The sequence below is a fragment of the Phacochoerus africanus genome, chromosome X, assembly GCF_016906955.1.
Source record: "Phacochoerus africanus isolate WHEZ1 chromosome X, ROS_Pafr_v1, whole genome shotgun sequence".
In the NCBI taxonomy this organism is placed as follows: domain Eukaryota; kingdom Metazoa; phylum Chordata; class Mammalia; order Artiodactyla; family Suidae; genus Phacochoerus; species Phacochoerus africanus.
The window spans coordinates 60,778,807-60,806,560 of NC_062560.1; the positions used below are offsets into that span (position 1 = coordinate 60,778,807).

The 27,754-nt window shown below is 45.9% G+C and overlaps 1 protein-coding gene across 7 annotated transcripts in view; it reads left to right on the top strand.

The window, feature by feature from the left end:
- Positions 1-21,863, top strand: part of DLG3 (discs large MAGUK scaffold protein 3) — a 53,395-nt gene extending 31,532 nt beyond the window's left edge. For 5 of the 7 annotated variants that reach the window (XM_047764950.1, XM_047764953.1, XM_047764954.1 and 2 more), the window contains 10 exons: positions 9,498-9,674; positions 9,955-10,030; positions 10,836-10,935; positions 14,822-14,863; positions 16,187-16,237; positions 16,830-16,931; positions 17,517-17,689; positions 18,062-18,171; positions 18,515-18,606; positions 19,613-21,863. In XM_047764950.1, coding sequence (XP_047620906.1) covers positions 9,498-9,674; positions 9,955-10,030; positions 10,836-10,935; positions 14,822-14,863; positions 16,187-16,237; positions 16,830-16,931; positions 17,517-17,689; positions 18,062-18,171; positions 18,515-18,606; positions 19,613-19,719 — 1,030 coding nt within the window. In that variant the 3' untranslated portion in view covers positions 19,720-21,863. The remainder of the gene's footprint in view (positions 1-9,497; positions 9,675-9,954; positions 10,031-10,835; positions 10,936-14,821; positions 14,864-16,186; positions 16,238-16,829; positions 16,932-17,516; positions 17,690-18,061; positions 18,172-18,514; positions 18,607-19,612) is intronic. The other 2 variants (XM_047764952.1, XM_047764951.1) reach the window with 2 other exon arrangements.
- Positions 21,864-27,754: the final 5,891 nt, after the last annotated feature.

Consider the following 27,754-nt stretch of genomic DNA (forward strand, 5'->3'; position numbering starts at 1 on the left):
ATGCATGGGGTTGCAAAGCTATTTTGAAGCAAATAACACCCTCTGGCAGCTGCACTGAGGCTATAGCAGGTGAAGCCCTAGGGAACTGCAGCTGCACTAACCACAGGGGAGATCGGATTTGTGGAGCTGGGAGCAGGAAGGAGAAAGAAAGATAACAGTGTTTGGAAAACGAAACAGTGTTTGGTTTTAAAATCACTAGTGACTTAATGGAAAGGCCTTCCCCACCCTTCACCACCCTTCACCATACTAGAAATGCCTCTTAAATAGTATAATCAGGATGAACAGAGCCCCTCTTTCTGCCAAGTCTAGGGCCTTTGCTCTGCTTATTAATTTGCCTTTCACACTGGAAAAATCCACAGAAATATACCTCTCTTGAGCATTTTGCTCAGGGTCAGGTTGGCTAGATATTTAATTCAGGCCATTCTGATGTGATGTGAAGGTAGTAAAAACACAAAAGATAGTTTAGAGTTTCAGAGACCTCCAAGTTCTACACTTGTTTATTGAATGAATGAACAAAAGACCTTATCCTCCAAAGGTTACTAAGAGGCTTGATAGTACATTTGTAGAAATAGCTTTTGAAAATCTGTTCTGGCTAGCCTGGCTGCATTCTTTGAAGCCACAGGACAGCATCAGACATTTTGGGATTCCTGGCTTTCTGGCTGGCTATCTGCCATCCCAGGCTTCTTGCCACTCTAGGAAGGAAATCATGCCCCATCTGTAGGCCTGATTCAAGAAACAATGTCAGAAATATTGGCCTGGTCATTGCAGAAGGCTGGAAGATACTCCTTGCTAATAAGCAGATATTAATTGTACAGCTACCCTGGCTTTAGCCCAGCGTGGTGCTTGGGGGAGCCCAACTTTGTCTTCCTAATTAATGTTTCAATAGTGGATTAAGATGCCAACAAGATGATATTGGCAGGCTTCACTATCTGACAGAATTTGGAAGTGATGATAATATACATCTTAAAAGCAATGACATGAGAGTTCCTGCTCTGGCACGGTGAGTTAAGGACCTGGCATTGTCTCTGTGGCGGCTCTGGTTGCTGCTAAGGTGAGGGTTTGATCCCCAGCCTGGCACAGTGGGTTAAGGATCTGGCATTGCTGCAGCTATGGCATAAGTTGCAGCTGTGGCTCAGATTTGATCCCTGGCCTGGGAATTTCCATATGTCATGGATGCGGCCAAAAAAAAAAAAAAAACAAACAGGCAAGAACAGTTTATATAGTGTTCAGGGTTACCAGAGGGTAGGACAGTCTCCTGTATCAGTGATTCTGGAACTGCCTGTTGCTAGATCATAGACCCCAAATGTCAGTCTTGGACCTGTGCTCTTAATCCCCTCAGCTAATCCAACAGGTGCTGTAAACCCTGAACATTCACAAATTGTGATTCTGTGAATGTCCTAACTTTATACTTGCTCTCTAAGGCCTGCTCTCCATGTTCCCTTCTTCAAGATGTGCCAAGGAGTCCTGACTTGCTGCCAGCTGCACTCTTTCCTCTTGTGATGATCCAGCTTGTGTCTCCCTGAGTACTCAAGTTTGGGCTTTTGAGTTGCTCTTCAGAAGCTGCTAGAAATTTTAACTTTTGCACTAAGGTCCAGGGCTGATGAATGACTGCCACTTTATAGCTCTCTGTGCATGCTTTGTATGGACCAAGAATGGGAGGAGCTGTTCAATTTTTAAGTATTATGTACCCTTAATGTAGTACTTTATGTCTCAGGCAGCTTGGGCTACTATAAGAAAATACCGTAGGCTTATAGGCTGGGTGGCTTGAACAGCAGAATTTATTTCTCACAGTTATGGAGGCTGGAAAGTTTGAGTCCTAGGTGTTGGCAAACTCAGGTTCTGGTGAGTGCCCCCCACTTCTGGCTTGTAGATGGCCATCTTCTTGCTCTGTCCTCAAGCGGTCTTTCCTGGGTGTGCTCTGAAGAGCGAAGAGAGGTCTCTCCTGTCTCTTCCTCTTCTCATAAAGGCACCAATGACCTCATTTAAACCTAATTACCTCCCAAAGGCCCTGCCTCCAATTACCATCACATTGGAGGTTAGGGCTTCAATATATGAATTTGTGAAAGGGGTCACACAAACATTCAGCCCATAACACTGACCAGAGGAAGAAAGTGATGTTTTACACCCAAACTGGTATTGGAGAGAAGTATAGTGGAGGAACTCTCTGAGGGATAGTGACTGGGAGGGTGTTCTGTGCCCCCTTTCCCAGCCTGGTCTCGCCATTTGCAAGCATCATTCATGACCTCAGTCCTCAAAAGGCTTCTCCCAAAGGGATATAATATGAAAGATTAAAAAACTGCAAGAGTTAAATAAACAGAAAATACAAAGAAAGGTTACTGCTAAATACATTTGGAAGAAGGCAGTTTGGAGTGTCCAGGGTCACAGAGAAGGGTGGGACTTGGGTTGGGCCTCAGAGGAGCTGCTGAGGGCATGAGGGGACAGGCAGAGACTTCCAGGCCAGACAGATGGCCAGAGCCGTGAGAGAGGTGGGCATGCTACTAGGTGAATGCAAGGAAGCATCTACTTGCCATTGAGGCTGTAGTGCTGAAGTGTTTTACTTTGCTGTGAGAAACCTGCCTGACAAGTTTCCTTGGTAGTTGCCATTTTCTTTGCATACCTGTTCGCTAAGACACCAGGGTGGCTGGGCCAGGTGCTTATGATTTTTCTGGATCTTTCAGACCCAGGCTTTAAAATTTAGGACCTGAAGTGCAGAAATTTTGGCCTAGTAATCTGTCTACTTAGAGCTGATTATATTTCTGTTTATATTTCTGTTTTCCCCTTTAGCGGTGAGGTCCCAGCTGAAAGGAAAATTAGGTAAAGTCCCCTGGAGCACGTGTTACTCCCCATCATCCTGTAGACAGCTCTTAGGGGATACTGTTTGAAAGGTCACCACTTAAGCAGCATATCTTTCCAAACCTTTGGCAACTCTTTCTCTTTAGGAAAGACAGGCAGTGGCATTTAAAGCTACCATGCTGAAGCTTATCTTGGGAACTCCAACCTGCAGACACTGGGAAGTAAACATCTGCTTTTCATGCTGGTATAACTCGGCTCCAGAAGATGGCTTCATTGCCCACTTTCTGTTTTTTTTTGGGGGGGAGGGGGGCCACACTTGTGGCATTTGGAAGTTCCTGGGCCTGGAATTGAACCCCTGCCACAGCAGTCACCCAAGCTGCTGCAGTGACCACGTCATTAAGCTACTGAGCCACAAGACAGCTCCCCCTACTTTCAGTTTTTATCTTTTCATGTGTTCTTTACCCTGCTCTTAAGATAAATCAGTATTTTCTCGCCTGGCCATGATGTTTGAGAAGTTGTGGGAAAACCAAGATCTGGCTCTCCCTTGCTTCACAGAGGCGCATAGCCATAACCAAGGAGGGACATATTCAGGGTTAAAAAGTAATCTTTTATGTAGACCACTCACTGTGATCTTAGGCTATGGGTAGATGGTAATCTTTCCATAAGCTTTGTTCTCTCCTGACATAAGCTTTGTCTCCCTCTGACCTGGCAAGTCCTTAACTTGGAGGCCTCCATGAAAATCTTTAATTAGACCCAGGAAGGATAAGGTGTTTCTGAGGGTCCTAGTCTCCCAATATATCATCCTGTCAATAAGCTCACACACATGAGGTGGCACCAGGGTGACAGAGTGGTTAATTATGGTCTTTAGGTGTCCTGAGACAAATATGTATTTTTTTTCCCCCTGCTCACTTGTGATTTGAATCAGAGGTTGAAAAGGTTGGTGGTATATTATCTGGGCACTGCATGTGTAGGATTTTGGTTATGGTACAGTGGTTCAGTCTCATTTAGAAGGTGGTGGTACGTTACTCCCTTGACTTTTCCCTAGTGCTTGCCCAAAAGATAAAAAGGGATAGACAGGAGGATATATCCATGTTGTAGAGAAAAGTGCTCTTTGATCCTCTTACAAAGCCTGACCTGAGCCATTTGTAACTAGATGCCAATCCCTGTCACATCCTTAGGTTTACAGGCTGTTCCTAAGAGAGACTGTTAGTGCTAGATGGCTTCTTAAAGATATGTAGGTAGTCAGTATTTTTTCAAAATCAATTAATTGATTTACACAGTTTTTCTGATTACATGAAATATATGTCATTTGAAAAATGGTTTCTTTTTACTACTTGGGCCTGTTCTCTTTTATTGGATTACTTTCCACATGAAAATTTAGCCTGGTAATGGTTTTTTTAAAAAGCCGGGGCAATGTATTCTGTCACACAAGGCCACCTAAATGAATGCCAGACTCCTTAGCTGGACTCGAGGCTGTCCCCATGCAGGCCCCAGTCTGCTTCTCCCCCAAGTGCCCTGCGGCTCTGCTAGATGTGGGTCCTGCTGACCCTGGCACACACCCTGGGCCCCTTCCTTCAAGTCTCTGTTCATACTCTTCCCTCTAGCCTCTCTCCATCTCTTATCTTTTGAAATCCTGAACCTTCACTTAGGTCCAATTCAAATGTCAACATCTCCTCAAAGATTTCCCAAGATAGATATGACCCATGGACCCTCTGAAAGCTTTCAGGCCTTGGTTTGTCCTGCCCTTGTGCCTCTCACTATAACAAACTCTGTCAGAGAGCACACTCCACACAAGGTGAAGATTGATTTTTGCTTCTGTATCTCCCATCTATCAAACACAGGGCCCCAAAATAGACCCAGTGAGTATTTAAATAATGGAAGAAAGGTGTTTTCCAGACATAGTCAAGAGGACAGTTTTTTTTTTTTTTTTCTAATGTGACTGTGACTTAGATCTTACAACTCTAGATGAGGCCGTGTATGTCTCTGGGATTGGTTTTCATCATCTTTGAGGAAGTTCTCCAACTCATAGTCAAACAATTTCAGCAGGAAGAGAGACAAAGTGAAAATCCACATCATGGATTTGGAGAACAAATCAAGATTATGACAATGGAAGGACTGTTAAAGGAATTAGGAATGTTTAGCCTGGTAGAGAAGACCTAGGAAAGACTCAGACTCATTAAGTGCCTTGCACTGGAAAGAAACTTAGAGAATATTGAAGGAATTTCCTTTATTAGCTAGCAAGTGGGATGAAATGACCTTTGAGGCTTCAATGTTCTGCAAAAACTCTGTTCTCTTTTGCAGTTCCAATTGATAGAATAGGAAATTCTTGTTAATTCACCTTTTACATTCTCAACTGAGAATGATGTCATAGTTCAGAATTTCAAATTCAAATATTATGCTATGTCTTTAACAAAATTGTAGTTTAAAAAAAGCACCGTTTATTCTTGTATTCAGTATTGCTCATTCACAAATTCATCAGACAGAATGCAGGTGGTCATGGGTACCACATTTTATTGGGAAATTACCTTTTTTGCCTTGTTTGCCAGGGAACTTAGGGCCAAACATGTTCTTCATCTGAAGTAAATGACTCAAATCAGGTGCCTGGTATATCAACTTCTCCACTTCTTTTTTTTTTAAGTACCTGGTCATATTAGATGCTGATAAATATTTGCTTAATTAATGATGACTATCATGTCATCATTAAAAATATTAGTTTGGAAGAATAGCTAATGACGGGAAATATTAATGATATAATTTCAGGTGACAACTAAGGTTGAAAAATTGTATACACACCATGTTTAGAAATATTTATTTATTTATTCTTGGCCACGCCCTAGGCATGTGGAAGTTCCCAGGCCAGGGATTGAACCTGCGCCACAGAAGTGACCCAAGCTGCTACAGTGACAACGCCAAATCCTTAAGCTACTATGCCACCAGAGAACTCTTAGAAATATATATTTTTTTGGTTCGTGTATTTATTATGTGATGATATACAATACCGTAAGATTATGAAGAGTTACTTTTTTTTTTCTTTTTTAGGGCCATACCCACAGCATATGAAAGTTCCCAGTCTAGGGGTTGAGTTGGAGCTGCAGCTGCTGGCCTTTGCCACAGCCACGGCAATGTGGGATCCAAGCTGTGTCTGTGGCCTACACTGTAGCTCACAGGAATGCCGGATGCTTAACCCACTGAGTGAGTCCAGGGATCAAACCCACTTTCTCATAGATACTACTTGTTCCTTACTGCTGAGCCACAATGGGAACTCCTAAAGAGTTATTTCTAAGTTAACATTAAACTTTTTCTTTCTTTAGGCTTTATGTTTTTCAAATATTCTATAATGAGCTTATATTATTTTAATTTCTAATGAAATTAATGCATGTAGATAGTTTAAAATCTCAAATATTACAATAGCATATGCAAAAATTTTTCATCCCTTGCCTATTTGCCTCTTTTCTAGTTACACAAAGGAACTACTTTCGATTTTCTTTTTCTTTTTTTGGCTGCCCTACGGCATATGGAATTCCTGGGCCAGGGGTCAGATATGAGCCAAGGTTGCAACTTACTGGTACCTGCAGCAATGCCAGATCCTTTAACCCATGGTGCTGGGCCAGGGATCAAACAAACCTACCTCCTGGTGCTGCAGAAACACTGTAGATCCCGTTGCACCACAGTGGGAATCAGATATTTTAACAGTAACAAAAAAGAAATAGTAAATCTAAATAGCCCACTGTATGTTGAATAATGGGGCTACAAAATGATAGGGATGTAGAATATACTCAAATGGAAATTAGGCACCACCTGGAAACAAGCAATAGAAAAATTTATAGGAAGGGAAGAGTAGTCATCAATGGACACTACTTGTGTAATGATGTAAAATTAAATATTGTCTAACCCCAAAATGCGATGTAGCTAAATTGGAAAGGCTGGAGAGAAAGGATGAGTGAGTGCTATAGAAAACCAAGACATAATATGTAAATTGTAAAAACAAAAACAAGAAAGAGCAAGAAGAAACAGTTGTTTAGAAATATGTTAGAGAAGAAAAAGAAACAGCTAAAATATTTCAAAGCAGTTCCTTTTTAAAATGACTTAACAGGAGCACATGCTTGTGGTTAAAAAACAAACCAAACAGTTCCATTCCTTCATGCAGTGGGAACTACTGACATTCTTATTGCCTTGGACTGGCATTTATTTTGTTTCCACTTTGTTCATGTTATGTGTTTTAATATTGTAAGGTATCTGAAATTCATCTTGGAAGTAAACTGGCATTAGTTTTATTTATATCTCAAATGTTTAATAAATTACCAATAATTATATTCCTTCATTCAGAAAACATGTTTACATCAACTTTATAATATGTACTCCATGTTATTTTCTTTCTTATTTTTTGCAACATAATTTTATTTTTTTAAAATTTTATATTGAAGTATAGTTCATTTACTGTATTTCAGCTTCTTTTTTTTGGTCTTTTTCTAGGGCCGTACTCATGGCATGTGGAGGTTCCCAGGCTAGGGGTCTAGTCGGAGCTGTAGCCACCGGCCTACACCAGAGCCACAGCAACGAGGGATCCGAGCCGCATCCGTGACCCACACCACAGCTCACGGCAACGCCAGATTGTTAACCCACTGAGCAAGGGCAGGGATTGAACCCGCAACCTCATGATTCCTAGTTGGATTGGTTAACCACTGAGCCACGATGGGAACTCTTATTTCAGCTTCTTATTGCTGTTGCCAAAGGTCCATATGGTTCTGTGAGGTGGTAAAATATATATTGGATTGTCCATGTTCTGTTTTCAACTTATAACCAGTAAACTCTCCCTTGTCATCTTCTGTAACCTCATCCTAATCTCTCTTAACTCATTTAAACATCTTCCTTCCTTCCCTCCCCAAACTAATTTGTGCTGAGTCCAAGCTCTTTTCCTTACTACATTTGTTTTAATCTTTGAAATCCATAATGACATTTAGTGTTTCTCAGTGTCACTTAGGATAAGGTCTTTTCCATGCATGTCTTTGTAGGAACCTCTGAGAGAATACCTTCCTTGCTTTAGGACACTCACTTTTGAACACACACAGTGCAAATGCATTCAGATTTGATTCTGTCACACAAAGTCCAGAAAGAATCTTGAGGATGGAGTGTCTCCTTAATCTGCTGACCTCGGTCTCCTTACTGCTTTGGGTGTGTAAATTGAGGGAGATAAAGGTTGTTTTTGTTTTTTGTTTTTGGTCAGTTTGGCTATTTTCATTTTAAAATAATCTGGCACTGATTTCTTAAGGATTCTGATGTAAGAAGTTTAAAAAGTAGATGAGTATGTCACTCTCCACAATTTTACCACCTTCCGTATTTCATTTGGGCTGGCCTGCCTATGGGGGGGGATAGTATTTTTTACTTTGCAAATAGAAGGCTAAGTCTTGGAACTAGTTCTGGGAAATCTGCTGGTTGTGTGTGCATAGGTGTTAACAGAATGTGAAGACAGAGCCTAGGATGCAAGTAGAAAAATACAAACTTCTCACTGAAATCACCCATTTATGGTGACTCCTTATGAGGAGAGATCCAGTGGATGAGAAAAGTAGACACTTTAATGTAAGTGAGTTTGTTCCCTGGAGCAGGAAGCTCTGATGTCAAGTACCACCTTCACCAGAGGTGAAGTCAGCAGCAGTACATCCTGAAAATGAGCTTGTAGCTTTGATTTAAATTTGCCTTCAAATACACCCTCTTCCCCCACTACCTCATTATGTATGAGGTCAGATTAATGTTCCTAAGGTTCTTTCACACTCCCACCCCCACACATGCAGCATATAGAAGTTCCCCGCTAGGGATCGAACCCTTGCCACAGTAGCAACCCAAGCCACTGTAGTGACAATGCTGGATCCTTAAACCACTGTGCCGCATAGGAACTCTGATATGTCACTTTCTTTAAAATCTTCAGGAGTCTATTCAAGGCCTTCCAAAATTGGGCCCAGACCTTTATTTCCAACCTCATTTTCCCTGACTCCCAGCTGCAGCCAAACTGGTCTTCTTTTTCGTAAGTTTAGATGTTATAGCTCTTGCCACCTTTTCCTACCTTCTTCCACCTTTAATCTTTACTCTGCACATCTTGTCAGAGGACATGGGTTCTGTCCCAGGTTAGTTCAGTGTGTGACCTCGGGCAAATTATTCTTCCACCTCTAGCTTCTGTATATGAAACAGAGAGAGAGACTGAACTAGGAGACTTCTTTGTAGGGGAACCCTTCAACTTTATCGTTATATGGGTCAACATCAGCCTTAGCTATTTCTGTGGCTGCCCCAGGATGCAGAGCCCTTTCTTTTTTGTGTTTCTGTAGCATTTACCACACGTTGTTTGGGATTGTAGCTAACATTTTCATGTCCTATCTTCAACTACTTTTTGAAGATTTGTTGTAAGCTGAGAAAACCCATTGGCAGAGCTAACTTGTTTCCCTAGGATGTGGGTGAGGGAGAGGACTTCGACTTTGTGTCCAGAAGCCATGGGGAGAGGGGACTCATGAAAGATTTTTCCCCTTATGCCCCTTGTTGGGAAAATGGGATGTTTCTTTGAGAACGGGCCACATATTTACAATGTCAGAAATGAAAGAAGATGCAGTCTCCTGCAGAATTCCTTCTATTCTGCTGGGTCTGTGCTGACTGTTTGGGTTGGCCTTTCCATCCATTTAGTGTTGAGATGACCACTTCATCTTTCATTCTGTTTCCAGGGCCCTGTTTGATTATGACCGGACTCGGGACAGCTGCCTACCAAGCCAGGGGCTCAGCTTCTCTTATGGTGACATTCTACATGTCATTAATGCCTCTGATGATGAGTGGTGGCAGGCAAGACTGGTGACCCCACATGGAGAAAGCGAGCAAATTGGTGTGATCCCCAGTAAGAAGAGGTGAGTTGTCATGACTTGTGAGAGAGGCTTTCCTTGCCCTCTTCCTGGTATTGATTTTTTTTTCTTTCTTCTTTTTTTTTTTTTTTTTTTTTTTTTTACCGATTTTACTATAAGTTGCTTGAGAGCAGTGGATGTGCTTTATTACTCCTTTTTGGTAGAGAGTTGGTGCTCAGGACATGGTTACGATTCAGTGAGCCTAAGAAGGCTGCTGTGCCCACTGCATCCCACTGCTGAGACCATGTACTGGTCGTAACAGGACTTCTTTCTGACTCCAAAACAGGGTGGAAAAGAAAGAAAGGGCTCGATTGAAAACCGTGAAGTTTCATGCCAGGACGGGGATGATTGAGTCTAACAGGGTAAGTGGGGATCCCCAAGGAAGTCAGCCAATATGTGAAGAGGAGTAAGAAGCTCGGAGTCTGTCTGGTGGATAAGAGAATTGGGGAGCATAAAAGAATATCTCTTTTTCAGGGAGCTGGCTCTGTTCTATCAGAATACTGACTGCTTTTCAGAAAGCAGAGAGAGGGCACCTAAACTCTGCAGCCAGTATATACTCCTCCCCCCTGGGTAACTGGCTCTTGAAGATGTGTTGGAGTTGGACTGTCTGGAAGGCTGACTTACTTGGGGCACATGAAACCACATATGGTTCTCTCCCTGGCTGTAGACCCTTTCGGAGCTGTGGGGACCCTGAACAGAGTCTGGATTCATCATCCAGCCAGGAAGGCCCAGAACTCTGACCACCCTTCAGACCAAACAAGGCAGGAGGGCTCTCTCCATTCACCCCTTTTCTTCTGTGAGCTTCACAGGCCAAAGAACTTCCGGAGCAGTAGAGGGAAGAGAGACACGGAGTAGATGACTCTGTGTATATCAGTGGCACCTTAGGGCATGTGTCCAGGAAGCTACAGAGACCTTTGTCCTTTAGGAAGTACCAGTGAGTGTTGTGAGTCTGGATTAGGTAGACACCTCTAACATCCCTACATTTTCCTGTAAACATAATTTTCCTCTTACATCAACTTTCATTTAATCTCATAGACTCCATTTGTGAGAGATGGTCTTTTATTTAGCTCACCATTGTCTCCATTTTAGTTTTTCTTGCATGCTTTAAAATCCATTGTTCTTTTTTTTTCTTCTGTCCTTCCCCTCCATCTTCATGTTCTTTCACAGTCGATCAAAACGAAACGTAAAAAGAGTTTCCGCCTCTCTCGAAAGTTTCCATTTTACAAGAGCAAAGAAAACATGGCCCAGGAGAGCAGCGTACAGGAACGTAAGTAGCAGCAGGGAACCGAGAGCAGATCATTCACAGCCATGCCCTCTCTTCCTCATTTGCACTGAAGATTGAGAAAGAGTGTGTGTGTATGTGTCCCCATCTGTGTGTGTGTGTGTGTGTGTGTGTGTGTCTGCTTATTTGCAGAGTCAGGGTAGAAATTGGTCTGTATAGGGAAACATTGGGTCTTTTTTCTCCAGCTCCTCACTCCGAAAGAATATTGGAGGCTCTGAGGTAGAACTTAGCTGGCCAACAGGAAGTCCCTGGCACTGGTGTTAGGAGTGCCAGGCTGAGAGCTCTGCTATGGTGGTGATAAGTGGTTATCAGCCACAGTGTTTGGTTTAGAAAAATGGTTTTTTTCAAGAAAACCAGCTCTAAGGACTCAGTGTTGCTCTCCTGGTTTCTTCCTCTTGTGTTTTCTTTACCTTATCTTTGCTCATCTATGTCAGAAGAGCCTTTTTTTCCATGGACACCTGGAGTCAGGCCTACTTCCTGAATTACACACAGGTACATATGTACATGAGATACTCACACAGCTCTAAGAGACTCATTGTGTTCCCAGAGTGATTACAGAGCCAGCTTTCAAAATAAAATCCTTCTCGCTTAAAGGAATTGACACGGAAAGGGGATTACTCAACATTGTCCAAATGAAAGTTTATTGAGAAACACAAAGCTGGTTGGACAGAAAAGGCCGTAAAGCTGGTCTAAATGAACTTTCAGTCCTGAGAAATAGAGTCTTATCCTACCATATGCCTCAGAAATGAGCTGTTGTCACCCTAACCTTAAACAGCAGGTCAGGCTTCTGAAATATTTCTCATGTGGTTCATGGTAAATTGTAAACCTCTCCTCTTCTGCCTCACAAGGAGGGGGGTCTTGGGGTCCTGAGCTTTTGGTATGGCAGGAGACTGACTAGTTCTGGTAGAAAATAGATCCTTTTTCTAGGCCAACATGTTTCATGGTTATGGGATATGTAGGTCATTGGACTCTAGTGGATTACACGGGTGCTCTCATCCAGGTGGAGGGTAAGGCTCATAGGCCTGGGTGGCTCAGTACGAAGATCTAGGTGCAATTGGTTCTGCTCGTGCATGAGAGGAGGTGGTCTGACACAGAGGCCTGAGGTGAGGTCACCAGAGTTCACCGGATGAGTTCCAGAACCTCCACGCTGAGCCCAGCCTAGGGGATTGGGGTTCACTGTTGGGTGACCCAGGTAAATGGGGGAGGGTATTGGCTGCTGGGTAAGAGCTGAAACTGCCTAGTGCTTATCCTTCAGAAGCTGAGCTCATCCCATATGGTCTACACAGCTCAGGTCAGCCTGGAAGGCACACCTCAGACTACATTTAGCTTTCCCTGAGGAGTTTGGATGGAATGAGTCAGTATTGGGGGAAAGCTCCTTGGGATGATGATAATTCTGCCTGCCTTTCTGCCATACATAAATATTTGCTCTTTCATGCACCCTCAGAGGGAAATGGTAATTTCAGGGGCAAAACAGAGACCTGGGCTCTATAACTACAAATTTAGTCAAAGCAGGTGCTCCAAGCCTTGGTAAGTCACCTGTCTCTCCTGTCAGCCTGTCACCTCAAAAAGGTCATCCACTCTAAGGCCTTCTAGCAGCAAATTAGGCAGCATGAAGTCTGGGTATCATATCTGACCTGAGATGTTCCTTCTGTAGAAAAGTTCTTAACCTCACTATAGTTAATAGGTCTTTGTAGTATTTCATACTTCTGTCACTGATGCTCACCTGGCTCTGTATTCTTCCTTCCCCTTGTCTTTTTTCTCTATTTTTCTCGTCTCCCAAATACTTTCCCTTCCTCCCTCTTCCCCTTCATCCCTCCCTCCCTCCCTCCTTGTCCTGCTTGTCTGTGAAATCAGGACTTCCCTGGGTTAAGTGACGATTATTATGGAGCAAAGAACCTGAGTAAGTCAAACTTACATATCATTAATTATTTCTGGCGTGAGTGGAGATGCTGGGGTTGGGGGTATAGGGGACATGGGTGAGGGAGAAGGGTGAGGGGAGGGCAGTGTTTCTGAGAACTGACATCACAGCAGAAGGAAGTAGAGAATTGGCTCTGATTGTCACGCTTTTGCTCTGGATCCCTGGTACCCTAATAAAAGCCTATCATTCATGTCTGTGTTATTCTTTTATACCTTGACTTGGTGTGGAGCCATCTTGGCATTCCACCCTACAAGTGAGGGGGGCAAGAAGTGCTCCTCCAGGGGGACAACCCAGTTCATCTCTAGCGTATTGTTGAGGTCAGGGGTGCCAGCTGGTTGGATTCTTCTCCTAGTGACAAAGCACTAAAGAATTGGGCTTAGGAATTAGCTCTTTCAGTATCTCTAAATAGGGGTAAGAGTGTTGCGAAGCCCTTTATTTTTTTATTTTATTTTATTTTTTTTGCTATTTCTTTGGGCCACTCCTGAGGCATATGGAGGTTCCCAGGCTAGGGGTCCAATCGGAGCTGTAGCTGCCAGCCTACGCTGGAGCCACAGCAACACGGGATCTGAGCCGCGTCTGCAACCTACACCACAGCTTACGGCAACGCCGGATCGTTAACCCACTGAGCAAGGGCAGGGATCGAACCCGCAACCTCATGGTTCCTAGTCGGATTCGTTAACCATTGCGCCACAACGGGAACTCCCGTGAAGCCCTTTATAGAACATGCATCTTGGATGTCCCAGCAGGTCCAGGGGCCTCAGGAGATGCCTGTGGGCTGGCTTTCTACAGAGCATCTCTGAGGGGGTGAGGGCCTCGGCAGTGTTTTATGGACCATATATATCTAGTGCTTTAGCTTGGTAAAACTAAGACCAACCTCTCCCAACTGGAAACTAATCCTAGGGTGAAAAACGAAAGGACCTAGATGACAGGGCCTTAGCTGCCCCCCTGTGCACACAAGTGCATCCATGCAGCCGTGTCAGGCGGGTTTTGTCAGCACATACTCTCCTTCCGTAAGTAATAAAGGCATGAGGATAAAGGAGCTTCCTTGAGGGATGGCTTAGGAACTAGCCTGGGTGGCGACTCAGCCAGTCCTTCCTGAGGGCCACAGCATATCACGGTCTGGAACAGTGTCATCCTGGCTGAAACGAGCAGTGTCTCACTCCATAGTTTGTTGTGTCCACGTTTCATCTCATTCGCCTGTCATCTTGGGAACAGTGGGCTTTGTTTGGGCCAAAATGTGCTTCGTGCCTCCTGTGAATATGGCTGCTCTGCCTACTCAGGTGTGGGCAGGTCCCAACAGTCTGAGACAGGAGGGCTGTCTTGTCTTCTGAGTATTCTTCATTTGTCGTCCCTGTGTTTTGATGTGTCTTGTCCTCTTGTGGAGAAAGGAGCATCCCCCCAACCACTGAGGCCAAACCCTCCTTCCATGTAGTGGTGGCATGAGGGCTGCTGGTCAAAGCATCATTCCTTGGTGACTGCTCAGCTAACCCAGTGCTTGGCCTTTTAGTCCCAAAGCACTGCACAATCTGTACTTTGAGGGCTGTGTCTGGGGAGGAAATTCAAACAGCCTGGATGCTGGGCTTCTCTCTGATACTGTCACTGCCTTTTCTTTATTCTTGTTAGCCTTGGGGTGTGCATTTGGGGATAGGATTTGGAAACCATCCAGGTCAGTTCTTTTGATTCAGATGAAGAGGATGCTGCCAAAGAATGGAAGCTGGTAGTCTATAGGGAGGGCCTTGACAGAAGGAGAAGGCCCTGGGGACAAGTGCAAGGTGGCCAGGGCCTCAGGATTGGAGCTGTGCCTCTCAGCTGGTAGCCTGATGTGGCAGGCCTCATGTGGCCTGACTTGGTTAGCAGCCCAGTGTCTGGCTCCTGGAGCATTTGAGTTTTGTGCTGCGTGTGACCTCTCAGTAGTGTGTTCTGAATCGGAGTCTCTTTCTTGTTGGCTTGCAGAGGGAGTGACATCCAACACCAGTGACAGCGAAAGCAGTTCCAGTAAGTGTGTGTCATTCTTCCCCATGTCATGTAGCTCCACCGTGTGTCCCAGCCATCCTCATTCCAGCGTTACACAGCTTCCATTTCTGTTTAGAGGCTAGTGCTTCTTTTAGCCATGTACACTTGGAGATCCAGGAAATGCTGTGGCCATATTGTCCTTATGGGATGGGGTTTAGGCTGTGGATTAAAGGAGAGTGTAAGCCCTGCAGTTCTGGCCAGGACCTCACTTAAAAGTATCCCTGGGCCCTGGGAAGGGTGAGAAAATCTCTGCCATGGCGCTGTGGGCTCTAGGTGCTACAGATTTGCTCAGAGACCAAAAGAAAAATGGCCTCTGTGGGTTATTGTCCTGAATTGCCTTTCCAGATGGCTAATACCTTATAGCTTAAGGCTAGGTATCCTTGCCTTTTAGCTGGGCTAAATGACAAGGTAACTGCCTAGTTTTTTTACAGAGATCCTGTGACCAGGCCAGAGAAGCCACAATTCAAACCCCACAAATTTTGGGAGCACTGGCCTCTCAGGAGTTATGGCTGGAGGCCCTGTAAGATCTCCCCAGGGGTAAGATCTGCTCAGAGGAAACTTGTGAACAAGCATCCTGGGCCTTGACACAAATGTCACTGCCTTCCCCAGCACTGCCGTTAGCCACTTGGGGACCTCCTCGGGCCCAGCACCAAGTCTCTTTGGTGACTGTTTTGGGAAGAGCTTATCCTTGCTGAGATAGATGGAGGTCCGCCTTGAGGGGAGAGAAAGGGCTCCACACTGTTCTTCAAAGGCACTGGAGACCTTAGTCCAGCCTTGGTTCCCCTTTCTGGATGCTTCTTCCAGTTAAGGGGACATAGGTAGACCGTTAAAAGGGCAAACTTTAGGTGCAGCTTTGGGGACCTGCATGAGTGCCCTGACTCCCTTGCCCGCAAGTGAGGGGACACGGGCAGTGTATCTCAACCAGTTGAAGCTTCCCTGTGATTCTTACCAGAGCAAGAGTGCAACTGAGCAGTTAACTGGTAACTATAAGAACAGTTCTGAGAAATTGGGGTGGTTTTTGGTGGAGGCTTCATGGCTTCTGGGTCCTGTGTCTTTGCTCAGCTATATTTCACTGAATGAGAGGACTCCTGACTCCTGTCCCAGGGGTGATGAAGGGCTTTTTCTGCTTTATTGCCAATGGGAAGCCGACAGGCCCATGGGGGAGGTGTTAGCAATTACCACTTGACAAGGCTGTTTTCTGGCAGAGGTGGAGGTGAAATGAACGTTGTAGGGAGACAAGGACCTACAGGGAGACAGATTTTTAGGTGCTAACATGTCTCCCTTTTTTAATTGTTGTCGTTGCAGAAGGACAAGAGGATGCTATTTTGTCATATGAGCCAGTGACACGGCAAGAAAGTAAGCCCCCTTCTGAGAGTCTTGCCTTCAAGCTTGTCTGGTGGTCATGGGACCCAACCCAGTAGTTGGCTGTGGTGGTGGAGGGGAGAATGTGGGGGGTAGGAAGGCATCTAGCCCGGGTGCTTCTTTCTTTTCTACTGCTTCTTAGCATTAGAGAGAAGGTGCAAGGCCATGCAATGTGCATCCCTCACTATACCTTTGCTTGCTGCTGGGATGCTTTCTGAAAGATAGGACAGACTGACAAGGATAGCAAAGGTTGATTTCAGTAGGTGTGGCCACTGCTAAAAGAGAGGCCCTGGTCCCTTCCTTCAGTGGCTGCTCTGAAAAACCTTGCTCGGCTGCTGGTGCCCATGCAGAGATTTCTCCTAAATCTGGGAAACAGAGATGCTTCTGATTTCAGACTTTCCTTGGACTTAGATATTCTCAAATTAAAGGCTCATTGATGTCTTTGTAGTTAAAAGGCAGGGAATGGCTGAGGATGCACTGCCCCATCTGAGCAGTGGCTCCAGAGCTTCAGTGCTACGCAGAAGGGGAGGGAGGACAGGCCATCTGGTGGGGGCCCTTGCTGACTGTCTCCGTTCTCTCTCTCCAGTTCACTATGCAAGGCCTGTCATCATCCTGGGCCCAATGAAAGACAGAGTCAACGATGACCTGATCTCGGAGTTCCCACATAAATTTGGATCCTGTGTGCCGCGTAAGAATCTAGGAGGTGTTTGGAAGGGAGGTGTTGGTGCCTTAGGAATTGTTGTTCTAGTGTTTTATGGAAAAGGCCTATGGCTGGGTTCTAGGGTTCTCTGCAAGCAGGGTGCATCTAACACCCTGGAAGAGATTAGACAGTAATACATTCCCCAAGAGCTGATGGGGCGGGGAGGATGAAGACATCAGGCTAGCCTGCTTACTCCCTTGGAGAGAAGTTTGAGTAGTGATGGTCAGCAACAAATGCATGTTTGGGGCCACTCCAACCACATGGGGTGGACATAGCCCACTGGATGGCTTGTTAGGCTTGCTGGCTCCCGTACTATGTTTGGCGCCCTCTTTCTGCCGGGATATGGCCCAGGAAACCTCACCTTTTTGGTCCAGTTGAAGCTAAAGCAGAGAGCTCCTTAAGTGTGAGATATAGGCAAAACCACCTTTTTTGCTGCTGCTTCCCCCACCTCCCTTGCTCATCTGAGAAGCAGTGGTGTGGCCCCAGGGCCCAGGTGAGGCGGGAACAAGTCAGCTCTTGGTTCGGGGCAGGTTGTTGTCCTTGTACTACAGAGCGTTTCCTCTTTTTCTGCAGATACTACCCGGCCTCGGCGTGATAACGAGGTGGATGGGCAAGACTACCACTTTGTGGTCTCCCGAGAACAAATGGAGAAGGATATTCAGGACAACAAATTCATTGAGGCGGGCCAATTCAATGATAATCTCTATGGGACCAGCATCCAGTCAGTGCGGGCAGTTGCAGAGAGGGTGAGGAAAGAAGCGATGGCTTTGCGAAATCACCTCAAAGGGAACACAGAAATGCTCCTGCTGAAGTGTGTTTCAGCACAGGGCCTACCTACTGGCAGTGCTGACCAAAGCCTCAACCACTCTGCGTGTTCCCAGCCCCTGGTTGGTGGCGTCTCTCTGTCTCCTCCATGCAACTTAACCCCAGAGTGTCACTCCATCTATGGAAGTGGACATTTCTGGGTAGTAGGAACAAAACGTGGAGCCTGGGTACCTCAGAGGTAGAATCTTCCAGGCCTCTCTGGGTGGCCCCATGTTTCCCCCAGACTGATGTTTGGGTTGGCACAGTGGGTAGATAGGGACTAGGTGGGCTCATGCCGGTCCTTTCTTTTTCAGGGCAAGCACTGCATCTTAGATGTTTCCGGCAATGCTATCAAGAGGCTGCAGCAATCACAACTTTACCCCATTGCCATTTTCATCAAGCCCAAGTCCATTGAAGCACTTATGTAAGTATTTGCTGAGACTCTTGACACTCCCAGCTAGGAGAGGGCCCTGGAAAGGAAATGGAAAATCAGGTGGTTTGTTGGGTAGGGGTGAGACTCAGTGGGTGCTTGGTAGAAGGTCTGTGCATAGCTTTGCTTACCAGGGGGCTCCTTTGGATTCACGTGCCTGTGTGTGTATTCCTGGTTGAGCTTTCAAACCTGGAAGGTTTGAAGAGCATAGTGAGCCCTGGGCCACTGCTGCTCTCAGAGGGCAGCTGTGCGGCCCTTCAGGGAGCCTGGAACAATCCTTTCTGTTAATCAAAACACAGAATCTAGTTGGGTACTATTTTCTTCATGTCTTTGGCAGGGAAATGAACCGACGGCAGACGTATGAACAAGCAAATAAGATCTATGACAAAGCCATGAAACTGGAGCAGGAGTTTGGAGAATACTTCACAGGTGAGTTCTCCTGCTGTGTAGCCGGGCTAATGTGGGAGCAGCTGGACCTATTCTGTGAGTGTTTTGAAGAGGCCTAGATACCTTGCATAGAATTTCTGGATGCTTTTGAGGTCAGGCCTTTCCAAGGTTACTCAAGTGCCCTCTAGCCAGAGGAGTTTAGACCATTTATGGTATCAGCCACCATCAGAAAATGCTGCCCTAGATGACTTTGTTCATTTTGTCTTCGTGTCCCTCCTAGATTGTAGGCTCCCTGTTTTAGTTTGTTTCCCTGCTTCCCAGGCTTCCCAGTCTAGCACATGGCCTTGCATGAATAAACATTTGGTGATGATGATCCCCTGGCATGGTGTTCAGACTCTGTGTCAGTGTGTGCATGCAAGTGTGTGTGTGCTTAAATGGTCACCTACTTTAGAAGGTAAGTTCCTGAATGGTTGGGAAGGTTTCTGTGTGATATGTTGCTCACCTTTTGAAGTACGGTGACATGTATGCACAGGTTGGTGCTGAGTGAAGTCTAGATGGTGGTGCCACTAGGTTAACCAAGGATAGGATCCGTAACTGTCTTTGCATACCTTGGGTTTTGAAGTTCCCTTTACTGTTAGCATCTGTGTCCTTATTTATCAGGCTGACCTCTGACATAGAGCAGATATGATGGCCCCAGGAGCGCTGCATCTTGCCAGAAATTGTGGCTTTCAGCTTTTGCTTTGGGTAACTGAGATTTTCCAAATCTTCTGATGAGGCTGCTGGTCTCATGGCAGCCAAGAGCAGCAAGAGCTGCAAGGTCTGGTATCTCATGGGTGCTCAATAAACATTTTTTTGAACGAGACATTTTCCTCCTCATTGCTGCTCAGTGTTACTGTCTCTGCAAGTTGACATCAAGCCCCGGGCTCCCGGACAGCTGCCTAGTGAATGTGCAGGGTTGAGCTGTGGGGCCGCTGCCATGGGCCAGGCTGCTGGGGTTTGGGGGGTGCTGTGGGCCACAGTAATAATTCTCTTTTCCTTTTCACTTTAGCCATTGTACAGGGTGACTCACTGGAAGAGATTTATAACAAAATCAAACAAATCATTGAGGACCAGTCTGGGCACTACATTTGGGTCCCATCCCCTGAAAAACTCTGAAGAATCCCCTCCAGCCATTCTCTTGTGAACAGAAGAAATCAAGTCCCTCTTCCCTCCTCCCTCTTCATTCCTGTCCCCACGGGGAGAACAAATGACTACTGTTCTTGTCCCCTTTTTTAGATATGTCCAAAAAATTGAGTTTTCTAGTCCTGTTATGTTTTTTAAAATTTTCGTTTTGTTTTAGTTTATTTTTTGGGATGATGCCATCTCACTCATCATGTGACTGTGCCCATTCCTGCATGGACCTTTCCCAAGCACTAGCACAGGTGCAAATCCATCAGAGTCATTGTTTTCATAAAACCAAGCAGAAGCAAAGAGAAGAGAGGAGGACTGATGGAAAGACAGACTGGACAACTGCATGGCTTGTGAAGCGAGCCCCACGCACCGCGCAAGGAGAGGTTCCTGGGCTTTGCTATGATCTGTATGCTGCCTCAAGGCTCGGGACGGCGTGGCGTCATGGCGACAGAAAGTATCTTATTTATATATAGATATATATATGTAATTTATATAAAATATATAGAAATTATTATATATATATATTATACACTCTCATATAATATATATATATATATTCACACATTTGGACTAGAAAATCTATGGAGACTTCATCAATGGTACTGTGTTATTAGAGAAATGCTTTAATTTTCATATTCCAATCAGATGGCATCTTATATCCCAACTGGTTGGGGAGGGAGTAAAAGTGGTAGTAGTAAGTGCTGTATCAGGGCACCTGCACTGGTCATTCTCTAGAGAGCTGGGCTTTTCTCTAGGAAGGGGTCGGTCAGCTGGAGGCCGGCAAGCAAGGGCTTTTGCCCGGGGCAAGAGGCTTGGAGCCGTGACCCTAGAGCAGCTGCTGCTGCCCTTGGGGAGCAGTCAGGCCTGCGTGGGGGTGGGGAGAGAGAATGGCTAACGGTGCTCCCACCGTATTAAATTGCCAATTGTCTTATGCCACCTGAAATGTCTGCATGAGAGGTTTCCTGTTTGTTCATTTTTAAGCTGCTGTTAAACCAAAACCATGTTGTGCTACTGTGTTAGCCTTTTCATTCTTCCAAATTTTACTTTTACTATTTAAGTGAATGCGTAGAATCCCATTTAACCGTGTTCTGAAGGCTCATGATGTTCAGGAGGAGCCGGGCCTTGTGATAGACTAGGTGACCCAGGCTTGGCTGTTCAGTCAGCAGAAGGGGAGGTGGGGATGGGTGAGAATCAGCAGGAGCCGGGGCTCCTACTGTATTGTGTCCCTTCACTCACCTGCCTGGGACATGGGGGGCTCAGCTGAGGCCCTGTCATGGGGCCCACTGGCAGGGTCAAGGAGTCACTTGCCTTGCAGTTCTGCACTGACAGTGGGACGGCCCTGAGCTTGGCCAGCCACATAATGAAAAGTTTGATTGGGTTTTTTTTTTTGCAGCTGCTTCTTATGCCCTACCGACCCCAACTCCTCACCAACAGCTGGTGGCTTACCTTTTCTTCAAGAAGAAAGTAGACTAATGCTGTCATTTGAGCTGTAGAGCTAAGATTCACTTACTGTTGAGATGTGAAACCTTGTTGTTTTTTCCCAGAGTCAGACAGTGATAAGTGATCAAGGGAGTTTTTCCCTTGACCACAAATGTAGGAGGCAGGTGTGGCTCAGGCCCCACCCCCCACCCCCCATGCCTCCCTCAGCTCCACGCTGGAGGTGTGACCAGGGGGAGAAGAGCATGAATATGCTTGGCCCCAGGGTTGAGTCTGTGGTTTTTCTAGCCCACTGTGTTACCAGTGCAAATGATACATGTCTAAGATGCTTTGAGCACTACCAGCCACATTTAGGAAATCTGTTAGCAGTTCTCCTACCAGCATGATGAGGCTCACTGTAAAGTGTGGGGCCCAGAATGTGGGTAAAGAAAGGGCAGCAGCTTTACCTGGGCAGGACACTGGGTTGAAGACAAGAGGGGTAAAGTGGTGGCCGATTATGACTTCTGGTGAGGAGGGGTGAGCAGGGAGTGTTGATTTTTCTGATGTTAAGTGATTTTGTCCGAATGATGCTCAACCCTCTACCCCTCCCAGGGAAGAAAATCAGAGATTCAAAGCAAGCATGACACTAGTTGGTTTACCAGTGTTCCTTCCAAGGAGACATATATTTTTTAATAAATGATAGTTGCAATGAACTGTGGCTCAGAGACCTTCTTGAAGTAGTTGAGAGGGAAAGGTTGCGGGCACAGCAGTGGGAAAAATGGCCCAAGCCTTTGGGGGCCAAAAGGCTCTCTACTTAGTGACCATGAGCTGACCGAGTCAGGTGTTCCTCTGGATGGTTCTATACCACTGTGGGCATAACAGGTCCTTTGTGAAAGGTGTGTGCTCGGTCTTCTACTCCTGCCCCCAAGCACTGCCTTGGGTAGTGCCGGCCGGGTGTGTGTGGAGGGCATCCACGTCCTTGGTGGTGAAATGCTCACATTTTTCCAAAAGGTACACAAGATAGAAGGTGCCCACTGCAGGAAAGATGTCTCTTAGAGAAAGTGGGAGCCAAAGGAGCAGCAGAGAACCGAGTGATAAATAAGGTAAGAAAAAGCTGGCCTCCCTGCTACCAGAAAGCATTAGAGCCCAGGGAAACGAGGATGAAATGGGCCCAGATTGGGCCCCAGTTTGCAGAGCAGGGTGGCGATCATACCGGCAGCCTTCTGATGAGAGGAGGGGTGCTTGGAACAGGGGGCTAGGACGTGGCTGTTGTCCCTGCATCTTGTGTGGAGAAGCCTGAGGATGTCCTGCCATAGCTCAGGTCAAGAGCGGTGATCGAATATGTGCAGGCTGAAGCACGGCAAGGACGAGTCCTTACCTGTTTGGGTGCTTGGCAGTTTGCAGGGTGCTTCCTTTCACACACTCTCTCATTTGCTAGAAGGCAGCCCTACAAAAAGCAGTCCCCAAAGAACTCTGTGGGGTTTTAAGGAAATCTAGCTCCTAAGTACAAAAGGGACAGAGAGCTGGTGTCTGATCCCACCGTGCTGAGAGCCTGTCTCCATAGCTGCTGTCCCTCATAGAGGAGGCAGGGCTGAAGAAAATACAGCCCCAGTGGCAGGAAGTGGGACCCAGCTCTGCTGCTGACAATGCAGGCCCATCTCTTCATCTCTTCATCTCCAGCAACCTTAAATTAAAACATTCTGAAGATGGAGTTCCCATTGTGGCTCAGCGGTAACAAACCCGACTAGGGTCCACAACGACGTGGGTTCGATCCCTGGCCTCGCTCAGTGGGTTAAAGTTCCGGCATTGCCGTGAGCTGTGGTGTAGGTCACAGATGCAGCCTGGATTCTGCATCGCTGTAACTGTGGTGTAGGCTGGCACCTACAGCTCTGATTCGGCTCCTAGCCTGGGTGCAGCCCTAAAAAAAATATATAAATAAAAGCGTCCCTAGGATGATGCTCATGACTACATGAAATATTTGTTCAGACACAAGTGACCAACTCCATCTTAGGGTGAATGTGCTTCCAGAAATTATTTAATGAAAGCAAAATCTTTACCCAAAATGAGTGTGGAAATTGTGCTTGAGGATGAAACTGATATGGATACAGAAGAAAGTAGGGGTTGAGCTGAAAAACTGGGAAGAGACTAGAGGGGCGGGTGTCTGGGTCAAAGGCAAGCCAAAAAAAAAAGGTGAAACTGAAAAGGGACACCGGTCTTGAGGAGAAAGGTCAATACTAAAGGACAGTGGAACCCTCCCATGGGGATATTGCTCACCTGGTGCCAACCACTGACTGGAAGCTGAAGATCAGAAAACCTTGTAGATGGGAGAGAGTTCCCGTCGTGGCTCAGTGGTTAACGAATCCGACTAGGAACCATGAGGTTGCGGGTTCGATCCCTGGCCTCGCTCAGTGGATTAAGGATCTGGTGTTGCTATGAGCTGTGGTGTGGGTCGCAGACGCGGCTCGGATCCCACATTGCTGTGGCCGTGGCGTAGGCTGGCGGCTACAGCTCCAATTTGACCCCTAGCCTGGGAGCCTCCATATGCCACAGGAGCAGCCCTAGAAAAGGCAAAAAGACAACAACAACAAAAAAAAAAAAAAAAAAGAAAGAAAAAAGAAAACCTTGTAGACGGGAGATGAGTGGCTGCTCAAAGAGCCTTAACTTTCCCAAGGTGACCTCACGATCCAGTGCCTGCGAGAGACGCAGGCCTGGGTGCCCAGCACACTCACATAAGAGCTCCCATGTTTTGTCCTCCATCCCTGTTCCTACCTAGGATTTCATTGCCTTGATTGCACTAATCCTCTTAGTCAGTTCTGTGGCACCTCTTGGACATTCTATTATCACTGCAGAAAACTTTCCGAAGCTCAAATTCTAATTTCCTCAAGAGCCTCTCTTCCTCATCACTTCCTAGAAAGAGCAGAACTGGCCCCTGCACACCTTGGCTCCTGCCCAGCCAATGGGGTTTTGGTAGTGTGAGCTTTTGCAAAGGATAGTCTGTTTAAGCAGTGAAGCCCCAACTCAATTTGATCTGCAGCACTGAGCCCGTGGTCGCACTGTGATACCCACCCAGTGGTTTCCAGTGGTTAGCCTACCAGTGGTTAGACCTGATGGGCTCCCTCTTCGTCCTGTCCCTGGTACTGGCACTCTCACCAGAAGCATCTAGTGTACATCAGAGGAATGGAAAGTAGTTGGTTTGAGAAGGATTCAGACCTGCCTGCTCGAAGTGAATGACATGTGCAAGAAGATGTTCTCCTGACTGGCCTTCCTGTCACCACAGCCATCCTCCCTGTAGCTAACAGAATCTGTGTCTAAAGTATCCCACCCCCTTGGGGCCCCCTGCCTAAAGGGAAAAGTCTAAACTCCTTAGCATGTCCCTTCTGCCGTCAGGCCTTGGCCTTTCTCTCCCATATCATCTTTTGCTGTGGCCCCATCTGGTCTTAGCCATGAGTTCCCTGAACGCATCTCAACCCTGTGTCTGCTCACTTTTTTTTTCTTCCCATAAATGCCCGTGCTGCCACCCAATCTAGCTCACTTTGAAGACTCTTCTTGACATTTTAAGACTTAATTCAAGAATTTCCCTTATTCTCTTCCACCTTTGCTGAAGTACCTCTTCTCCCACCATGCCATGGGTCACATTGACCGTTCCTTACTTGTGCTGTGTTAGACCCTATAAGAACTTTGACTATCGTAATAGCTAACATTTATTTCATGATTACTATGTGACCGGAACCACACTCAGTGCTTTGTGCATTTTAATTCACTTATTGCCAAAAACAGCCCTATGAAGCTGGTGCTCTTATCCTCCTTTTTTAGTTGAAACTGAGGCACAAGGAGGTCATGCAGCTAATAAACAGCAGAACTATATGAGTCAAGTGTAGGCCGGCTGCACTGGCTGCTCTGAAGCACTGCGCTGTCTCTCCCTCTGCTGCACTTGGAATATTTTATGACCCTTCTCTTTTGACATCTGGCTTCTTCTCCTTGACTCCTCTTTGAGAGCACAGACTCTGTCCTATTCATCTTCACAGCGCCAGCATTTGGGACAGTCTGTCGCATAGCAGGTGCTCAGTAAAAGGGAAGACTCACTAGTCTCTGGTTCAAGCTTGGAGGGAAGAGATTTGACAAAGCCTAAACTGCTGGGGTAAATGAATTTTGTTTTCTGTTTTTTTGGAGAAGTTCTATTCTGGAGTCCCTGCCATTTCCTCCAGGATCTTGTTCCATCCATTATGACTCTTTTCATCTCCAACCACTTCTTCTCCTTTAGCTCTTTCCCCTTCTTTCACTCTGCTCCTTCTCACCAGGTACTGAACAGTCTCCCTGCTCTGCTCCCACTTACTGCTCCCATTTGTTCATTCAGCATAAATTTATCAAGTGCCCAGAAGCTTTCAAGGTCAGCCATGACCTCCCAAGCATGACATTCAAAGACTCCTCTCTCAGCCTTAGTGTCAGAGAAAGATGAACACATGGAGTCCCCTCTCCTCACAGTGACTCCATTCCTCCCTGGGGTGCTTTTGACTTCAAGGAAAACTCTTCTCTCCCCCTCCTAAGTGCCACCGTTTTCCTAAAGTCACCTAAGGCTCAAAATCTGATTTCTCTCCCATGGCCATCATATCCAGTCTCCTATCAAAGCTTAATTCTTTACAGTGTCTTCAAATTTAGCACTTTGTTGTTTTCATCATCACTGCCCCTACCCTCGCAATAACCAGAGCCAAGACCCATTGTGCTTGGGGATGGAAATACAATAGCAAGTCAAAGGAAGACAGTCCCCGCCCTGCCCTCAAGGAGCTTCTAGTCTAGTGAGGGGAGGGCAACAAACAAGGGGTTAAGTATGGAGAACACACTTTTGTGGTTGTCAAGAGGTAGGGGGAGGGAGTGGGATGGACTGGGAATTTGGGGTTAATAGTTATGAACTATTGCTTTTGGAGTGGATTAGCAATGAGATCCTGCTGTGTAGCACTGGGAACTATGTCTAGTCACTTATGATGAAGCCTGATAATGTGAGAAAAAAGAATGTATACATGTATGTGTAACTGGGTCACCTTGCTGTACAGTAGGAAATTGACAGAACACTGTAAACCAGTTATAATGGAAAAAAATAAAAACCATTGGGAAAAAAGTGACCAAGTATATAGTTACCCATTATACTAAATGCCGTGAAATAAATAAGATGCAGTGATAGAGGATAATATAGTGAGGGGCGCTGCTTAGGGATGGTGCCCAGGGAAGGCTGCTCTGAGGAGGTGATGGTCAGGTTAGACCTGTAAGCTCAGCAGGGCCAGCCTGGTGGAGGAGGGGTGTGGGATGTTGGGGAGGGAAGTATTGAACACCCTCCAAGGGCCCCAATCTGCTTTTCTGCATTATTTCCTGATGTTTCACTACAAAGCCTTCTACACTTTCTTGCCTTTTTCCCTGTGAGCAAAGCCTCTGAAATGTTTCTAGTCCCCATCCCTATGAAACTCTTCAAGTTCTAGCTCCAGTGGCATATTTCATAATGATGTCACTAGTCTTTCCAGAAGAGCTTCCCTCTCCCTTCCTTTGCTCCACTCTAGCAGTTTATATGAACTAACTCGGTTCTTCCTTGTTCATAATGTGCTTCTCCAACTAGGCAAAAAAGCTCCTAGAAGGTTGGGATTGCATCTGGTGTCTCTTTGTATCCCTAACAGCAGCTAATACATGCCAGATGCTCAGTAAATGATGTTGAATGAACTCCCCTTTCTGGGCCTCACTGTCTTAATCTAGGACAAAGTTGCACAGATGATCTCTCCAGGCTCTCCTAGTTCTAATGCTTATTGACAATGAGAAAATTGAATTCACAAGGACATATACTATGTGGAATCCCTCCCAAAACGACAATTCATGCCTTTTGTGGATTTGCAATTGAAAAAACACACAAATGAACAATGATACAGATGATGTGGAAGACTTAACTACAGCTGCCAAGAGCATGGCCCAAGAGCACATTAGGTTTATACAAGATCAGACATTACAAACAGAGGCCAGGTGCCTGCTGCAAAGAAGGGAGCAAAAGGACCCACAGGAGACATGTAGGCTAGGACCTGGGAAATTTTCTTCCAGTTGGAGTAGAGGTGTAGGATCCCAGGATAGCTTAAAAAAATAGAAAGCTGTGTTAGAAAAGGGTGCTGCTTATGATTATTTTCTGTTAGACAAAGAAATGGCGCTAGGGAAATAGGGAATTGAAGTGCCAGATGTACCACTGGGTGCCCTTCTAAGGAGAGTGTAGGTGCCCCATGGTGGCAAATAGCAGTTCCTGGTGGTGGTTCCCCCCAGAGCATGAAGAAGAGGGGATGCCAATCAGAAAGTGCTTCCTGGGTCCAAGCCCCCTGCAGGCAGTGATGCACCAGCTTTGGTTTTAAGTCAGAGAAGTTGCTGACCTTGTGTTTGTTAAACTCAAGGCAAGTTTTTCAGCTTCTAACTTCTTGAGGCATTAAAAAGTTTCCCAGGCCTTTGGTTTATCAGAGAGTTTGAAGTTTCCTGGGTCAAATGAGGGGAAAACTGCCAAAAAGAAAAAAAGGTGCTCAAGAGGTAAAGGTATAAAGATCCTAAAGTTGTCAAGGGGGAACACCCCTCCACCACTGTTAAGTAGAGG